Raw genomic sequence first — 19503 nt, forward strand, 5'->3', positions numbered from 1 at the left:
GCTAGGTAAAATGTAATCATTAGGAGAAACTAGGTGAAAGATCCACAGGACTGTTCTGTACTATTTTGTAATTTCTTGTCAGTCTGTACTTATACCAAAATAGTTTAAAAAATGTTGATCAGAACTTGATGCCCCTCCTTACACTACCACCACAGCATGTGTGCCCAGCTCTTAACGGTTTCCTCCTCCTTTGGTAACTGGCTCCATCTCCTTCCACCTCCTCCACAGGGATGGGCCCCTGACAGGCAGTTCCATTTGTCTCAAGAAAACCTTCACCTCTATTTTGACACTTGAATGGATGCTGGCCCATGATGAGCTGACCAGATTCTCCCTCCGAAGGACTCGAGTTATGGCAAATAGTTCAGTTCGGCCTGGGCCCGGCACAGTGAGAATGTAATCTCTGGAGCAGAAGGTGCTTGAGAAGTCTTTAGAGATAAAAATGTCAAAAACACCTTAAGAAAACTGAGAGGCATCAGAATGAGCCCCAGAAGGTTTGCAATCTTCTCTTCTGATCCACTCCTGCCACTGACTTCCCTGAGTCACCCCTATATCCTTAAAATAAAGAGTATATTTTGCTACCTCAAGTTGCCTTTTATTATTTGCTACCAAAGGAGCCCTAAATAATACAAAGATAGGATCAAGCCCAGAATACCTCTGAAGGGGTCAGCAAAGCATTTAATCTGCCTCACCCTCTTCAGAGTTGCTTCCAGAGATTGTCTCTTCAGGTTCTTCTAGTATTTTTACTCACTGTTCTAGGCTCCTCTCTAACTGGCCTGGTTTCCAGGGAGGAAAATGAAGGAGTAATATTTAAGTGGACATTTATTTTGACTGTTTCTATTGTGTGTCATGCTATCTATCAATTCAGAACTGCAGCACCGTGAGGCACTGTCCACTCAAAGTTTTGTGACAGACTATCCTCCAAAACCTGTTCTTGTGCCTTCTTATTTGCAGTAGCCTATCATTCTCAGTTTGAGTGAGGTACATGGCCCTCCAACTAAAAACTACATTTCCCTGTCTCTCTTGCAGTTAGGTAAGGCGTTACGACTAAGTTTGGGCCAAAGTGATCAGAGATGCCACTTCTGAGTCATACCCTTAAAAGTAGTCTGCTTTCTCTCCATTTGTTCCTTCCCCCTCTCTGGAGCCTGGAATGTGAACATGTTAGGAAGACATCTTCAACCACAGGGATAAAGGCAACCCCCATGGGGACCTAGAATAAGAATATGGGAAGGCACCTGGGTTCCTGCACAGAGCTACTCTATGCTTCGGGACCACTTACCAACTCGACTTTTATACAAGAAAGAAGTCAATTTCTACATTATTTGAGTATCTGTTACCTGGGTTTCATTCAAGCAGCTGAACCAATATTTGAAAGAATATAAACTGGGGTCTCTAGATGAGAAAAATCTTCTTAGCCTTCGACCTGAGTCCTGATTTCTCCCAAGGAATTATGAGCACAGCTTCTAAGAACTGAACTTGTATTTCCTTTTCTTTACTTGGAAATGGCAGGTTTTCATTAGGGATGCCACTCATCAACCCCACAGACATTCCAGGACTGCCAACCATGAAGCAGGAAGGAAAACAGAATTCCCATCACACTGAGAATGTCATGCAGGCAAACAGACACTGCCACATGGGCTGCTGGGAATGCCCTGGTGTGGCTCAGGACACTTCCCGGGGTTACAGAGAAGAGCAAAAGCCATGGAGGTGGGCACAGTTTCAGTCACAGTATTGTTATACAACATCCTCTCTCTCCAAACTGTTCAAACCATTCTATTTTCCCAAAGTCCACCTTTACTAGATGTACAAGATGTGAGGGAAAACAAGTAAGCTAAATTATTTCTTTAAAAAATCCACTTTTGTCCTTACAAGCAGCTCAGTAATTCTGACACAATTCAAGAGTTGTTTATCAGTTATAATCTGGACTCAGCCACTCACTTAGAGAGACTATTTTATTTTTCCGTCACCTTAAATGAAACAGACAACAATGATATCTGAAGAATTTGCTTCTTACAACAGGTCAGTTCTGATGTTCATTTCCCAAAGAGCTGATGACCATTTTTCAACTAGTTTATTTTTTTGGCCTTTCTTCACCAGTGTTCTGTTAGACAATTAGGAAAATTATCTATGACTCTTTTCTCAATTTTCCCTAAAACAGTACACAGTAAAGATCACTCTACATGCATAGGAGAGAGGATAAGTTCCCACAGACAATGGATGTCTAAGGGCATTAGAGTTTCATTCTTTCCCAGAACCTGGTTGAGAAAGAACTATACAGACTAACCATCATGTGTCTGGCTGTTTCTCTCTCCAGGGGTTAAAAAATGATGAACGCTAAGTTGCTTATCACCCCAAAATAAACTAGTCTAGGAATTAAAACAAGCTGTATGAAATCCTCTGACCCAAAGCTTACATCCCTAACATTTACAGCACTATTTGTGCTGCTGTGGTCACTAGCCTTGCTCAGTCTGACACCACGTGGTCACCTAACTAGTGAGAGAGTACCACAATGAGGGACAGTCACTAAACAGGCAAATAAAAGAAAGTATCTCCTTTCAACAAACGATGCGGGGACAACTATATATCTATATGCAAAAGAATGAAGTTGGGTCCCTTCCTCACACTATACACAAACATGAACTCAAAATTAACCATGGGTTTTGATGTAAGAGCTAAAACTATAAAACCTATAGAAGCGAACAGAGGAAAAAATCTTTATGAACTTGGGTTAGGCAGTGGTTTTCAAGCTCTGACACCAAAAGCACAAGTAACAAAAGAAAAAAAATTAACTGGACCCCATCAATATTAAAACCTTTTGTGCTGCAAATGACACCATACCATCAAGAAAGTGAAACAACAACTTATAGAATGGGAGAAAATACTTGCAAATCATACATTTGGCAAGGGACATGTATCCAGAATAGGTCAAGAACTCATAACTCAAAATAAAAAGACAAATAATCCAAGCAGAAAAGGGCAAAGGATCTGAGCAAACATTTCTCCAAAGAAGATAAATAAATGGCCAATAAGCACATGAAAAGATGCTCAACATCATTAGCCATTAGGGAAATGCAAATCAAAAACACAGTGAGATACCCCTTCACACCCACTAGGATGGCTGTCATAATTTAAAAAAAAAAAGATAACAAAAGTGTTGGCAAAAAAAAAAAAAAAACAGGAGAAATTGGAACTCTCATATGTTACTGGCAGGACTGTAAAATGTTGCAGCCACTGTGGAAAACACTTTGGCAAGTCCTCAAAATATTAAATATAGAGTGACCGTATGACCTAGTAATTCCACTCCTAGGTACATACTCAAGACAAATGAAAACATAAGTCCATGCTAAAACTTGTACATACATAGTATACCAGCATTATTCTTTATAGCTTCAAAGTGGAAACAACCCAAATATCCGTCAAGCGATGAGTAGATAAATAAAATGTGATATATTCATACAATGGGACATCATTTAGCAATAAAAAAGAATCAAGTACTGATTCATGCTACAACATGAATAAACCTTCAACACATTATGTGAACTGAAAAAAAACCAGCCACAGAAGAACACATGTTGCATGATTCCATCTACATGAAATGGCCAGAACAGGCAAACCTATAAAGACAGAAAGTAGATTAGTGGTTGCCTGGGACACAGGACAGGGAATGGAAAGTGACTGCTAATCAGCACAGAATTTCTTTTGGAGACAATGAAAGTGTTCTAAAATTAGTTTGTGACAACAGTTGCACAGCTTCGTGGATATACTAAAAACCACTGAACTTTACATGCAAAAGGGTGAATTATACGCTGTGTGAATTATATCTCAATAAAACTTTAAAAAAAACACACAAAGGAAAGAAACTGAAAAAGACCTCTGCGTGAGCTCCGCCAGCTGCCCTCCATCCAGTGTGGGGGGTGCTATAGCCAGCAGTGACTGACCAGCAGTAATGTGAAGCAGAGACTACAGTGGAAAGCCAGGGTGGCACATGGAAGCAAGTTTAGCCATCTTTGTCCCTGACAGGGATCCATCCGCGAGGCTTGACAGTGGCTGAAAGATGGTCAAAGCTCTCAGGGGCCATTAAGAACGAAATAGATTTCCTTTATGCACTGATACCACCAGGGAACTGTCTATTTGGAAAAACAGACACAAAAACCATCATCTGAAGAGTGCTGAAGAGTGCTGAAGCGTCACAATGGGGTTTTGTCTTCAGAGGCAAGTTGTACCCACCGAATCTGTTGCTTCTTTTTCTACGACAGCGTAAGCAGGAGAAACCCACAGCAGCCCCTGGGATCTGCAAGGCCCCATGAGCAGTGTCAGAGCTTTTCTTGAGCACTGACTTTAATGACCAGTCGAGTTCACTTGTGAAGTCATGCACAGCTGGAGGTTTCTGCCCTCAACACCTCGCTCCATTTCACTACAGGGAAACTGAGGCAAGTGATAGCCTTTCTTAAAGCCAAAGCCCCTGTAGAAAAATGGTCTGTCTAGAGCATTGTTCTCTCGGTTCCTGGCCTTGTCCACAGGTGCCCCCCACTCCCCGGCCTGCCACCTCCTCCAATGTCTGTTACAGCCAGTCAGACAGATATTCTGGAGGCTCCACATGTGACCATTCTGTGCTGAGATGATAACAGAAAATTTTCATGGGGAATGAAAAGAAACCACAAGCCATGTCTACTCAAAGTTGGGTCTGAGAGTCAGGAAGCTAGCCATTTGTCCTGGGGGGGGGCATAAGACAGGTAAAGAGGGGAAACTGCCACTTTTATCACTGTCTTCTTCCTAGGAAAATGTGGGCCAGCACAAGGAAGAGGGCTGGGAAGGAGAGGAAGAGGATGAAGGAAGGGAAGGAAATCAAACCAAACCGAAACACCACAGCTTTGAACTCGCTTGCCCCTTGGCTCAGGTTAAGTTCTATAGCTTAGAAGGTCTCTTTCTAGATGACTGGGAGCCTGTAGTACCACCACAAAGAGGAGTAAGGCAAAACTACAACCATAAAATCACACCCCTCTATGGCCATGAGTATAAATGTAAACAGATTTACATGTACACACATACGAAGATTGAAAAGATAGTTTCTGACCTCCCTGATCTGACGTACTTACTTTTGGACTGCTGTATGGGGTTTCCCGGTCGCTGCTGACGCTGGCCCGCCAACAGTGCTAGAAGGCTCTTGGTTTTCTGTAGCTGGGTTTTCAGGTCGGAATTTCCTTCGAATGGGCTTTGATGGAGGCTGAGAATATGGTATGTCCTAAGGATTAAATACAAAAAATAAAACCCAAAAGTTAAAAACTGAAATGTTCCCCCATCATGCCAATGTCCTCATGTTCCTCCTAGGGCCATTCCCAGGTCAGGTGCACACTCTGCTCAAACCCCACACCTGAGGACATAAGGCTGATTCATGGCTTCCCAAAAACAGGGTGGGGGGAGGACACAGGTATCAGATTCTAGGGGCCTTTCTTTTTTCCTTTGTTTTCTTTCCATGCTTGCAGTCTACTACCGCTTTTTGCACCTAAACGGACACAGAAATCATTCCAGTGGCCCACCTGCCCACCCTCCCTTTTTTCAATGCTGTGTGCATCTCACACCATGAGGCCTTTTCTGACTGAAGACAAAGCTCACTCTTGCCTCACTTTGGGGCTTGTGGGAATATGTTGCAAGTTTTTAAGTTTGTGAAGGTCTCAGCCATCTGCTCCTCATTCTTGCACTCCAATTCATATGTGAAATTAAGCTCAAGGGCCACAGTGTCTTCTGGAAGAAGACAGCCAGCCTGCTTCCTGGGAGGCCCCTCCTCACCCGTGCTCCCAAGACCACGGCCCATGCTCTGACCAGAGGAGGGCCTTAGAAAAATGGGGAGCAGCAAGGAAAGGGTAACAAGGTGAACAGATAGCATGACAAGTGAGTGGTGCCTCTTGAGCAAGTGACCGAGACTCAGTGACAAAGGTGGGCTAAGGTGAAGACGCCAGGATGCAAGAGAGGACCATGGCACATAGACAATGAAGGGCAGACACCCCCCCCCACCAGAGGCCCTCCTAGAAGCTCAGCAGCACTCAGGGTTCTGCTAAAGGCACTTGGCCCTCCCCACCACACCTCCTGAACTTGCCAAAAGCAAGGCCACCATGTGTAGCTGGAAGCTGAAGAGGAAGTGCAAACTGTCAGTGACATCAAGGTCAGGCCCAAGAATCATCAGCAACCTAATCTTCACAAAGAACCCAAATTCTAGGAAAGCTGGATCATTAACATTCAGGTCAGGACACCAAAACCAAAGTAAAACAGATTTGCAAATAGAGACAAGCCCAGGGGAGGGGCTCAAAATGCCATCACAGAGGCACCTTCCTACAGGCCTTACCTTCTTTGTTGGACTACTGTCTGCAGCTTGAGAGGGGGCTCTGTTCAGCTGGGGGTGTATTTCAGCCTCAGACGCTTGTTCAGACTGTAGTGAAATATCACACAGAAGATAAAAATGGAAAAACGTAAGTACCTAAATATATAATGAAGAGCACTTAGAAAATGTCACTAAGTGGAAGTTGATTTAGACCAACTTGCAGCCAAGCATGGTCAGGTCTTTAAGAAAACCTTCCCTAGACCGTGCCATTCCCTCCCATGTCTCCTTCCAGCATTGTTCAATCTTAGGAAAAGGAGTCATGGTAATGTTGTCTATAACTAGACATAGGTATTATTGAAAACTAATGTTTTACAAGCTCAAGCTAAAAAAAAATTAGGCTTACTGAAAAAGAGGGCTGAGAAATGAATTAAAATTTTAACCCAAGCACTAACAAAAACAGTAACCATAATAATAAAAAACACTGAAACTTTAAAAAATATTAAATTCCTTAGAAAAACACTGTAAGAGCTATGACTCTTTACCTTAAAAAATGTAGGGGTGGGAGAGCATGATGGAAGGAGTAAACAGAAGGGTTGAGGCTACCATTTGTTAATGGAATCAGTGGACAAATGTACCAAGATTGGCAAGGACTGCCCCCAAAGCCATTCAAGACCGAGCAGATGCCACAGAGCCAAGCAGGAGAGCACAGGGAGATTAGGTGCCATGTGCTGCTCCCTGTCTCCAGGAGGCCTGCAACACTCAGCTGCTATTAGCCAGCAATGCAAAGTATTAAAATGCAAAGAAAAAACCCTCCATAAGAACTAATGTGACTTCTTCGTTATAGTGACATCAGTGCTCTGCCAGCAAAGTAATATGCATCTGCAGCACAACAATCATCCCGAGTATGTCTATTCTGTCCTTAACCCGGCCTCCTCCAACTCCTTGCAGAGCCTGGCTTCTTCCTTCCTCTGCCTCTACTGAAATAGACAAGGGCACTAATCCCCCATTTATTGGATTCTTGCTGCCTCTTCTTGTTTTCTCCCAAGCCTTCTGCCCAGCACAGCACCCCTGACTATCTTTTTAAAACTCCTGTCCCTGGCATCTGATGACCTGCAGTCACCTGCCGGTAATCATGATCTCTCTTTCCTGTTTCGACTCGTCTTATCCCTCAGATGTAGGATTTCTCAAGGTTCTGTCTTTGGTTCTCCCACCCTATTTCTCCTACCACCACTCATTGTTTTCCAGAGCAATCCCATCTGGTCTTACAGTTGCACTGCCCTAGCTAGAAACCTCAGTTCCCAACCACCTCTCCACCTCTTCAAACCCATGATGCAGGCACTCAACATGCCTGATTTCTCATTCCAAGTTTTGCTGATAGCCTTCTCCTTTCCATTAAGGATAACTGTATTGCTGCTGTTGTCGACAGTTATATGAAACACCAAACACCGTGTCATATAGATCTCCAGGTGTTCTGCATGAATGAAAGCATTTCATCATCATCACAGCCCTAGGAAATAGTTATTACCCCGTCTTATTGGTGAAGAAACTGAGAATCAAGAAGTTGAGGAACTCACCCAAGATCACACAAACAGCAGGGTCCAAACCCAGACCTCAGGTTCCAATGGTGGGCTAGTGACCACTATGCTATACAGCCTCAGGTACTCTTGGGCCCAAGTGGTACTCATTCAAGAAATATTTATTGATCAGCTACTATAGGCAGGCCCCATGCTAGAGCTGGTATTCAAGATAAACAATACTTAGACCTTTCTTACAAGAAGCTTGAAGTCTAGTGGAAAAGGCAGAGAAATGACGGGGCAAACATGCTTCGGTGGAATTCAGACTTTGGTGAGGAAGTATGGGGGCTCCAGGAACACCCAGGCTGTGTGGGTCAGCAAAGACTTGGGTGAAGGTGATATCACAGCTAAGACCTGAGTGATAAGCAGGGTACAGCCAGCTGGAGGGGCAGTGCATGGGGATGGTGAGAAAGGAAGCTCCGATACCAACTTCCGATACCAACCAGCTTAGGACAACACGACAATACAGAGGCCTAGCCCCAAGACAGGCACCACGAGAGAAGCAGATGTAAGGGGAGCTCACTTTCAGGCACACAGAGTTTGAAACACCCAGGCAACAGCCATGCAAAGCTATCCGGGAGCCATTCCTTGTCAAGAGTATGAGGAATGTTAAGAGTTCACCCACCTCCCCTGGGGGTTCTGACAAATGGTGTCACATTTCAAGACCTGCGGGCCCAGGGGTGCCTGGGTGGCACAGCTGGTTAAGTGCCCCACTCTTGATTTCGGCTCAGCTCAAGATCTCAGGGTCCTGAGATCAAGCGCTGCGACTGGCTCCTCACTGGGTGTGGGGCCTGCTTGGGATTCTCTCTCTCTCTCCCTCTGCCCCTCCCCCCAGCTCTCATGTGCCCTCTCTCAAAAAAGAAAGAAAGAAAGAAAGAAAGAAAGAAAGAAAGAAAGAAAGAAAGAAAGAAGAAAAGGAAAGGAAAAAAGAAAAAAAGATCCGCGGGCCCAATGTCAGCTTTATTAATGGCTGAATGAGGGCCCAACAACCTTCCAAATGCAGGGCTTCCCCTGACCTGTGCAGAAGAACACAACTTGGACCTGATGCCCCTTCTTGCCTTCCATCCACAAAACTATTGCTTGGAACACAAATGTTCCGGCCTCAAGTCTATGCATGCAGGCCTCTGCAGGACCACAGGTATGCAGTGACACATCCTGCCAGCCAGCCAGAGAGAAAAGGAGTGGTGGACCAGTCTCCCCGCCTTTCACCTGTTCAGCTCTCTTCCATCAACAGGCAGAGAGAAGTGTTTGCCCTACTGCTCCCTTTCCTGAGGAGACAAACAATCTCTCTCTTGTGGAAATACTGAGGGAAATGATAAATCAGACCCTCTTCAACAAAAATAAGGATTCTGAGCACAGCAAAAGTAGCAGAAGGTCATTGTCATTGCCTCTGCTTTCTCTTAAACATCTATAAAAACCCAAAAAACAATGGAGTGGGAGTTGGGAAGGATGATGAAAAATGTCTGACAATTTTTTCCATTTATGGTTTACCTTCCTGAAATCGTATCCAAAGGCCTAGGTTTTCTAGCTCCACAACCGAGAACAAACAGCTCCTTGGCGCTATGTCAGGTGGAATCTACCCACCAACCTCCTTGGGAGGAACATCAAGACCTTCCGTCCCCACTCCATGACTGATTTTAAATGGGTCCATCTACTGAACATTGAGAGGAGTGAAATCTTGTGAGGGGCCTGGAGCACAGGAATCACGAAGGTCCTGGAAAGGCAGAGCTTCACCAGAGCCAGGCATTAACCCAGGAAAAGAGATGAGGAAAAAAATTTAAAAAATGTTTTGTGGTAAAAAATTTAAAAACCCAACAACTAAAGATGAGATTTAGAGATACAAAAGCCCCTCTTTGCAAGAAACTATTTCACTTTCCCTCAGGAAAATAGTGTAAGGCTTAGCAGCTGGAAAGCAGAACAAACCTTTGCTATTTCTTCAGACTTTTCTAAGGTAACAACTTGGAGACAATAACCCATGAAACGGGAGCCTCAGCAGCTCCCTTTTCCTCCATATATTAAAGTAGGGAAAAACTCAGTATGGACAATACGCCCCTGTCTGAAAGTTCTGATTGTCTGAAATAAAAGCCAATGCTTGAAGGTTGTGGATTACAATTACTAGTACAAATGGCAGTCTTCCCCTCATGGCTCACTATGTAACATGTACCCAACCAGGATGTGGCAAGGCAGGAAAATGTACTTTTAGCTAAGAGCTCACTGAAACTCCAGCTAAAGTTCCTTTTAAAAATATATATCTCATATTTTAATATTAATACTTCCCTACCCACAAATAAGAAATACAGTTTCATCCTAATTTTGCAAAGAAAAGCCTGTATGAGTCACATGGACTTAGAAGGTGCTGCCACTCCAAATGGAGACATCTGTTCTAGGATTTTGCCCATTCCCATGGTTGATGGGACAATATGGTCCCTGCTCAGCTGGCTCCCCAGAAATGGACACAGGCCCAGGAAGGCTAAGCATCTTGATTCTCCACCAGAAGAAGGGTTTGTTCATTTATTCAATTATACAGATATTTATTTCGCATATCTCGTGTATCACTTTCCAAAAATCCTCATCTCATGTTCTGCTTCTGGGGAACCAGACCTGAGCCACCAGGCAAACTTCTCCCAGAACAAGGGAGTTAAAGCACTCTAGTATTCTCCTCCTTGGTCTCCCTCTAGGTTACTTGCTCTGGAAAAAGTCAGCTGCCATCTTGTGAGGACACTCAATCAGTCCTAACAAGCGGCCTACGTAGCAAGGAATTAAGGCATCCCACCAACAGCCATGGGGGAGAGCCATCTTAGAGGTGGATCCTCCAGCCCCAGTCAAGCCTTCAGATGACTGAAACCTAATGAGACCCTGAGCTGAAACCACCAGATTAGTTTCTCCTAAATCTCTAAGCCACAGAAACTGTGAGATAGTAAATGTTAGTTGTTTAAGGCCTCCAAAAACACCCACTCTAGTAGGTCTGAAATTCGGTGGAATAAAGGTGAACAGTAGAGAAGAATAAGAAAGCCAAAGCTGGAGAAAGGCAGTGGAGTGGATCCCACATGGTCTTAGAGATCACTGTCCCAGATGGTCTATTCACCACTCAGCACCATTCCCCACTTCCAGGTTCTTCCCTATGTTGCAGGGGGTAAAAACCTGGGAAGAACATTTATAAAATCTCCTTTCAATAATGTTCCTTGTTGACTCTGAGAGTCACTCACATGAAACCAAGAAGGTGAAAGAAACAAGCTATGTTACGGTTCCTCAGAAACAGGTGGGAAGAAAAGCATGGGATTCAGCAGTCAGAAGATCTTAAGAGTGGCCTCAGGCATTTTCCCACAAATCATTACTTAGATGCTACAGGTAGCCTGAGGTCCTCCAGCTGTTTCCTTTAGTTCTTGGAATGTCTTAACATTCAGAAAATTGTGGCAAACCTGACTGGTAGCCTTCCCTTTTCTTTCCTCCTCTAGCACAGATAATTCTTTAAGTACCTGATCCCTTAAATGAAATCTCTTCCAGTGTGAAATACCTAGAGTGGTTTCTGTTTTCCCAATCAGACCTTGGCTAATACGTCCATGTTGAGGATTTGGAGCTTAGTCTTACGGCCACAAAGTGTGGTGGGGGGGGAGGGACACTGAAAGATTTTAAGTAGGGAAGTGATAGGACTAGATTTGCATTTTAGAAAGATGATTCCGAATCCAATGAGTAAAATGGATTAGAAGCAACCCCTAGTGGGCAAAGGCAATTCACTTAAAAAAGACTGAAAATGAAAACAAGACAAGAGGTGATGGTCACTTAAACCAGTTTGGTGGGAGTGGGGATAGGCAGATTTGAGAGATATGTGGCTGGAGACTGGATACATCCTTGGTGATTGATGGTATGTGATAAGTGAAAGGAAAGAACAATGACACATGGGAGCCAAATTTTGATCTTCAACAATGGATAAATGGTTGGGAGGAAATAGTTTAGAGCAAGAGAAAAAGCAATAGGGCAGCATAAAAGCTGAATAAAATTAAGCAGATTCATCACAAGCAGTGCTAGAACAACCCACCTCTATCTTCTTACAGCAGTATCTCTCAAATAGGGGTTCCAGGGAACACCAGTTCTATGAATTGCCTAAGACAGGGATAGGAAAACTTTTTCTGTAAAGAGCCAGATAGTAAGTATTTTTAGTTGTACAGGCCATTTGGTCTCTGTCTCTTCAATGCAAATGTGCAACTCTGCTACTGAGTGTTAAAGCAGCCAAAGAAGACAACATAATGAATGGGTGTGACTGCGTTCCAATAAACTTTATCTACAAAAACACGATGGTGGGACAGATTTGTCTTGTGGGCCTTAGTTTGTCAGCCCCTGGCCTAGAGGAAACAGAGTATCCAGATAAGCTTAGGGAACATGGCATAGTCTATCTCCCTCCTAGAAATTCACAGAGTACACAGCACATCACACAAACTCTGAAATCCTGTGAGGTAAAGGAAGCCACTGCCTTTGCTTAACCCAGCAGTTTCCAAACTGATTTGGCTCCAACTTCTTATTCTCATGTAACTCCTATCAACATCCAACAAAACTAATGTTCTGTGGAACATGCTTTGGGAAACAATGACCTACAAACTGGATTTTAAGGAACAAAGGAAAAATATTCCATTTGACCCAAATGCCAAATGCCACATTCCACACCTAATCCTTCCAGAGGAGCACTCTGCAGAGTGGTTGGCAGATCCAGCTCCAGGGAGCCTCTGCTAGACCCCCTTCCCCGAGAGTATGGAGGCAGTGTAAGGACGGGGTTGCTGCCTGGCAAGAAAGGCCTCCCTTCGTTTCTCCCTTCCTCCCTCCTTCATTGCAATAGCAGCTGTTGCTGCTGCCAACTACATCTCTGCATGAACTTATTTACTGGGCTTCCTTTAAAAGCTCCTGGACACAAACACAATAAAATCATTCATTATAATAGTTAAAGCAAAAGAACACAACACCGATAAATTATGGATTTTTAAAAGTAGCTTAAAACAACATGTCCCAGATTCCAGTTCCACCCAGGCAGGCTAGCTTTGCAAAGGTTTCATAGTTTCCATCTAAGTCCATGTGCTCATTACACCTCTTACCTGGGCCACTGTAAAAACTGCCGTGGGTCTTTCTCTAGCTTTCAGGTTTTTTCCCAGTCCAATCCACCCTGCACACACTGAGGAAATAATTTTGTAAAGCACCTTTCCTCATCAAAACACTTTTTCCTCAAATCTTTTCAATTGGTCCCTAGGCCTATGGCATAGCACCACAGGCCTTAGGGACACTCAGCCAGTTAAAGATCTGCTATCATCTGTCTCCAATTTGCCTCTGCATCATAACTACATTAGTTAGCCCATATAGATCCCACTCCAGGCACATTAAGTATTACCTGAATCTTCAAACAGACCAGAAATTCCTTCCCAATTCAATTCTGTTTGTTCTAGACCTTCTAAGCCAGTGGTTCCCAAATATAGCTACACGGAATTATCCAGAGAATTTTTATAAATTACAGACTTTTAGATACTACCCCAGACTTCCCTAATTAGAATCTCCTAGGGGTGGAGCATTAGAAACTTCTATTTTAACAAGCTCCCTGGGTAATTTTTATGTAGCCAGTCCAGACCAACTGGGGACCATCGATGGCCCAAACTCTTCATTGAAAAAAATGAGAAAACCAAGTCTCCAAGGTCCTGTTCTGAAAAGGGCCACAGGTGCTGCACCAAAAACTAACTAGGCTTAATTGTTTTCTTGTCCATTTACCGTGGAGGGAATAGGGGTGTCTGCCATATGGTTTCATAAAATACATAAATATTTGAAGCTGGGCAAAATCTTCAGCAGTAAGACTTTTGTTTAAAAGTCAAATTTGCAGGGTGCCTGGCTGGCACAGTAAGTGGAGCATTCAACTCTTGATCTCAGGGTTGTAAGTCTGAACCCCATGTTGGGTGTAGAGATTACTTTAAAAAATAAAATCTTGGGGCACCTGGGTGGCTCAGTTGGTTAAGCGGCTGCCTTTGGCTCAGGTCATGATCCCAGGGTCCTGGGATCGAGCCCCATATTGGGCTTCCTGCTCAGTGGGGAGCCTGTTTTTCCCCCTCCCTCTACTGCTCCCCCTGCTTGTGCTCTCTCACTCCCTCTGTCAAATAAATAAAATCTTTAAAAAAGATAAAGTCTTAAAAGTAAATAAGTAAATAAATGTCAAATTTGCAACAAAAAAAGAAACAGTGGGGAGGGGAGGGGAAATTACAGAAAGGTGATCAAGAGGTACAAACTTCCAGTTATAAGATAAATTAGTAGAGTTATAATGCACAGCATAGTGACCATAGGTAACACTGTTGCACAATATATAGGAAAGTTATTAAGAGAGTAAACCCTAAGAGTTCTCACGACAAAGAGAAAACTTTTCCCTTTCTTTTCTTTTTTTGGGGGAGGGAAGGGAAGGACCAGAGGAGAGGGAGAGAGAGAATCTTAAGCAGGTTCCACAGCCAGCCCAGAGCCCAATACAGGGCTTGATCTCACGACTCTGAGGTCATGACCTGAGCCAAAATCAAGAGTCAGATGCTCAACCGATGGAACCATGCAGGCACCCCTTCTTTCTTTTATCTATATGAGAAGATGGATGTTAGCTGAACATATTGTGGTAATCTTTCACAATATATATAAATCAAACCATCATGCTGTACACCTTAACCTTATATAGAAATGTACATTATTTCTCAATAAAACTGAGAAAAGAGACCAAATCTCTTTTTAAAAATTAAGTAGCCTAGGGGCGCCTGGGTGGCTCAGTCAGTTAAGCATCCAACTCTTGATTTCCACTCAGGTCATGATCTCAGGGTCGTGGGGTTGAGCCCCGTGTCAGGCTCCGATCTCGACAGGGAGCCTACTTAACATTCTCTCTCTCCCTCTTCTTTTCCCTCTGCCTCTGCCCCTCACCCTGCTCATGTGTGCTCCCTCTCTCTCTAATAAATAAATAAATCCTTTTAAAAAAAAAAAAAAGCAAGTAGTCTATTGCAGAAATAATTGCTACGGTGTGCATAATTGGTGAATTTATTTTATAAACTTTGTAATACTCACGCTGAGAGATTAGAAAAGGAAACTCAAGTTTCATCTATCACCCAAGAATCAGGCAGATCCCAAGACTGGGAATCACAAAGGCAACAGCTAAATTCTAGGCAGATGAGCAAATGATTGTGCTATGGCCTCTAGGGAATCTCCAGCATCCTATTAGTATTCTAAATGTCACTTGATGCCTACTTTTCACCTGACCTCTGTGTCTGCTAGATAAGGGCACATGAGAAAAAGGCACGTGGTCATATCCAGGCATAGAAGATACAGAACCAACGGCCCGCAGCACAATGGCCACAGCAAAGCCCATCAGGCCACAATCAGTTTCAGAGACAGGGTCCAAAAAACTGAATTTCTCTGCAAGAACGATTGCCAAAATCCATGACCCAAGTCACCTATGAGAGACAGAAACGGAGCTGGTGTGTAAGCACTTGGAGGGCACAATCTATGTTTTGCTTCACTGTCCTTTCCCTGATGCCTAACCTGAACGGCAGCACATAGCAAGTACTTGAATCAATGTGTGGAATGAGCTAGTAATGAATTCAACACTGTTTTATGTTCCACTGGACAAGTCAAGAATTCATCCTACCGTAACTGGAGCCACAGGGCACATCAGTTACAGGGCAGAGGCTCTGGAATCTATCCAGGGTTTGCACTTTCTTGGTATACAAACGGGGCATGTACTAACATCTCTGAGACACAGTTTCTTCATCTGCACAAGGTGATAATTCACCTAAATCCTAGCATTTGTAAAGATTAGGCAAAATAGCTGGCTAGAGTGCTAAGCACAGTAACACAGTAGTCACTCAATAATGGCAGCTACTATCATAATTAAGAGTAAATATACAGGGGCGCCTAGGTAGGGCAGGGCGTTAAGCATCCAACTCTTGGTTTTGGCTCAGGTCATGATCTCAGGGTCGTGAGATCGAGCCCCACGTCAGGCTCCAGGTTCTGTGGGGAGTTGGCTTGAGAATTCTCTCTCTCTTTCTCTCTCTCTCTCCCCCTCAGCCCCTCCCCCTGCTCATGCTCTGTCTCTAAAATAAATAAATCTTTAAAGAAAAAAGAGTAAATATAAAATTGGTTTCCCAGGCATAGATTCTGCAACTGCAAAGAGCAGCTAATTCAACATAAAGGACTCTTCCTCTCTTGCCAAAAGATGAAAACCTAGACTGAGAACATGCTAACTGCAGTTTAGAGTATACACAGGTCCCATAAAGCAGGCTATCCACAATCCAAATTTGTGCCACTGAATGTTGCTGCTATCAATATTGGAGGAAAGAAGCTTTTAAAAATAAAAGCCCTTTCAGATTTCATGGCTGCCTCATCACAGACATCTCAGGCAGCTTACACTGAACATCTCTGGTAGCCCCCTACAGCTGGCCAATGCAACATTGGTGACACCCAGGGGAACACTGACAGAGGAGCTCAGGGACAACTGCGATAGAAGTGGATAATCAGTAACTACAATGGGCAACAAGCCCCTGGATACAGCAGTCACATAGCATAATCCCTTCAGGATTTCTGGAAGGCACAGGATTATGGACAATATCCATGAAACAGACTTACTGTGACAATTAAAGGACCATGGATGGGTGCTTTATTTTGGTCTAAAAGACAAATATTTTGACTATGACTGGGATTTTGTTTTTCTATTTCCAATTTCTACTAATAGAACAGAAATCTGAGTCAAGTCTGAGCCCCACCCTCTATTCATCACATACCTAAAAGCCATATGATAATGCTCTCTGCAGAGTCAACATAGACTTCATAGTTAAGGGGATCTATGACACGATTCTCTTGAGATTCATGTTTCCCACGGAATAAGGCTGAAAAAAAGGTGCCATATGCATGCCTCTTGCCATACCAAACACATACTTACTAAACAGGCAGCCACTACCAACACAATTCAAAGACATCTGGATATTAGGCCTTTAGAAATCTCTTTTGCTGGTCCCCCAACCCTGACATATATAGGCCTGGCAACAATAGCAAAAGTATATAAAAATTTCAAAGTGCCTTGAAGCCCTAGCCCTAGCCTTTCTCGATATTTTACCACACTTAAAATCTTCAATTCCATTCCCAGTTCTGTTATTCTGTATTAGTGATGGAAATATTTGAACATCTTTTCTAACTAGTGATAGCTGATAATTAGACTGTGATTAATGTTCGCTTTTGGGTTGACACAGCCCTTCCTGCATGAGCTATGTCCATCACAAGAAGGTGGCTTCTAAAAATTTCAATTAGAAATAGCTGGTTAGAGAGGGAACTATAAAAATTATTTAAGAGTTAGGAGCCAGTCACAAAATAAATCCAGTATTGATGAGGATATAAGAACTGGAATAGGAACACTGTTGATGGAATATAAAGCAGTACAAACACTTTATAAAACTGTTTGGCAGTATCTACTAAGGCCTATCCTATGACCCAGCAATTCTTTTTTTTTTTTTAAAGATTTTATTTATTTATGTGACAGCCAGCCAGCGAGAGAGGGAACACAAGAAGGGGGAGTGGGAGAGGAAGAAGCAGGCTCCCAGCGGAGGAGCCCGATGTGGGACTCGATCCCGGAACACGGGGATCACGCCCTGAGCCGAAGGCAGACACTTAACGACTGCGCTACCCAGGCGCCCTGACCCAGCAATTCTACTGTAGGCATATACCCAAGAGAAATGAAAACATCCATCCACTCAAAAACTTGTACATGAACATGCATAGCGGCATGATTCATAATTGCCAAAATCTGAAAACCACCCATATGTCCATCAACAGTGGAAAACAGTGATATCTTTGCATATACAATGGAATACTATACAGCAATGACCTATAATTATACACACTAATATGGATGAATCACACCATATATGTAAGCCAAAGAAGCCAGACACAAAAGTATATACTGCATGGTTCCACTTACATAAAGTAGCAAACAGGTAAAACTGATCTACGCTGTTAGAAGTCAGAATAGTGGTAACCCTAAGAAGGGATAGTAACTGGAAAACAGCATGAGATGTACTTTCTGGGGTGCTAGTAATATTTTGTTTCTTAATTTGAGTGCTGATTATACACGTGTTCAGCTTGTGAAAATTCGTTCAGTTGCACACTCAACGTGCAATTTTCAATATGCATGTTATACTTCGATAAAAAGTTAAAAAATAAATCCAGTAGCTAATTTCCTGTAATGTTCTTAAAGTGCCACCTAGTGGCACAAGTTAAATGTAAACAAGAGGGGAGTTTCACCTCTAGCGACTTCAAAAATATGGTCCCATTTCTAACAGCACATTCTGGGATTGGGCTGCAACAGTGCCCTAGACTAAAAACAAACAAACGAGCAGTTCCTGTGTGACATACAGAACCCCTGACAGAAGGATTTAGCAGCAAGTGAAGCTGTCTACTACAGAGCACACTAGTACCAACGAGCTGATGATACACATCACCTCCCAACCCCACCTGCCATCAGCTAACGGTGGGGGTATTTACAACACAGACATGAGGAAAGGCTACAGAGTGGGGCTTTTTCTTTTCCCAGAGGGAATATTTACCAACACACCATGAAGTGATATGTATATAATTTGCTGAACAGAACACGGCATTCAAGAGGAGTTGGAAAGAAAGAAAGACTTTATCCTGTTTTTCCTGGACAGGTTTCTTTCCCTCTTTCTCACCTTAAAGGCAAGGCCTTAGTCTAGTTTCTTCTGATTATGTCTGAGAAACACAAAGTTAGGAAGGCCTGCCCACAGCAAGCCTTCGAAGCTGCCAAATGAATAAAGAATATTTGCTCAAGGTTTTGCCAGTAAACTGTGAAAGAGCATCTTGGTCAGATAAAGGCCCTCAAGGCAAAGCTGCAAACTATAGATATAGGTGTCACGATCCTTGAGTTAGGAGATGGTGGGTTAAAAGGCTTATGAGGAGGCCTACCTGTCTTTCCATCGATTCTCCTCCTTCATGTTTCCATTATTTACAAGAAAAGGTGATGATCTGGATTTGGAGCTGCAGGCTGTAGTTTGCTGACCCCTGACGGAGGCAGAGGGCCAGCCCGTGAAAGGTCACAAGAGCAGGAAAGAACACCATTCTACTATAAGTGGTTTAGTAAGCCAGTCCAGCACTCATTCTGGGCTTAGGACCGGCCACTAATTTCTGGTTATCCTGAGTCTGCTCCTCCGTGTCTGCCAACTAGAACCTGCTTCTGTTTTGCTGGGCCTGGAATGATGATAATTATAACAGCTACTTTGCACTGAGGCCTGACTATATGCCAGGCACCATTCTAAGAGCTTTATGGATACTCATTTAATCATTATAACAACCCTATGAAAGTAGACACTACCATTATCCCCACTATATACATGATGAAACTGAGACACAGAGAGAACAAATAACTTGGCCAAAGATACAGAGCCAGCAAGAGGAAGAGATAAAATGTGAACCCCGAGCTCATGTTCTTAACTATTCTGTCAAGGTGCCTCCCTGGGTCCAACTCCTAACTGTCCTCCATTGTCCTTTCCCATGAACACCACAGCACACTTGGACACCCTTCCATCCTGCCCCACTTCCATACTTTCTCCTTCCCTGACACAC

At 43.3% G+C, this 19503-nt stretch overlaps 1 protein-coding gene across 16 annotated transcripts in view; it reads right to left on the minus strand.

Annotated features, from left to right (window-relative positions):
• REPS2 (RALBP1 associated Eps domain containing 2) overlaps positions 1-19503 on the minus strand; it is a 397176-nt gene that overhangs the window by 176167 nt on the left and 201506 nt on the right. For all 16 annotated transcript variants that reach the window (XR_006776249.2, XR_006776252.2, XR_006776253.2 and 13 more), the window contains 2 exons: positions 6338-6421; positions 5094-5239 (listed from right to left, as the gene is read on the minus strand). Coding sequence is in view for 13 of the 16 variants with exons in the window: in XM_045777996.2 (XP_045633952.2) it covers positions 5094-5239; positions 6338-6421 (230 nt within the window). In the remaining 3 variants the exon portion in view is untranslated. The remainder of the gene's footprint in view (positions 1-5093; positions 5240-6337; positions 6422-19503) is intronic.

This window comes from Ursus americanus, chromosome X, assembly GCF_024610735.1.
Source record: "Ursus americanus isolate L20-20 chromosome X, mUrsAme1.1.p, whole genome shotgun sequence".
Taxonomy (NCBI): Eukaryota; Metazoa; Chordata; class Mammalia; order Carnivora; family Ursidae; genus Ursus; species Ursus americanus.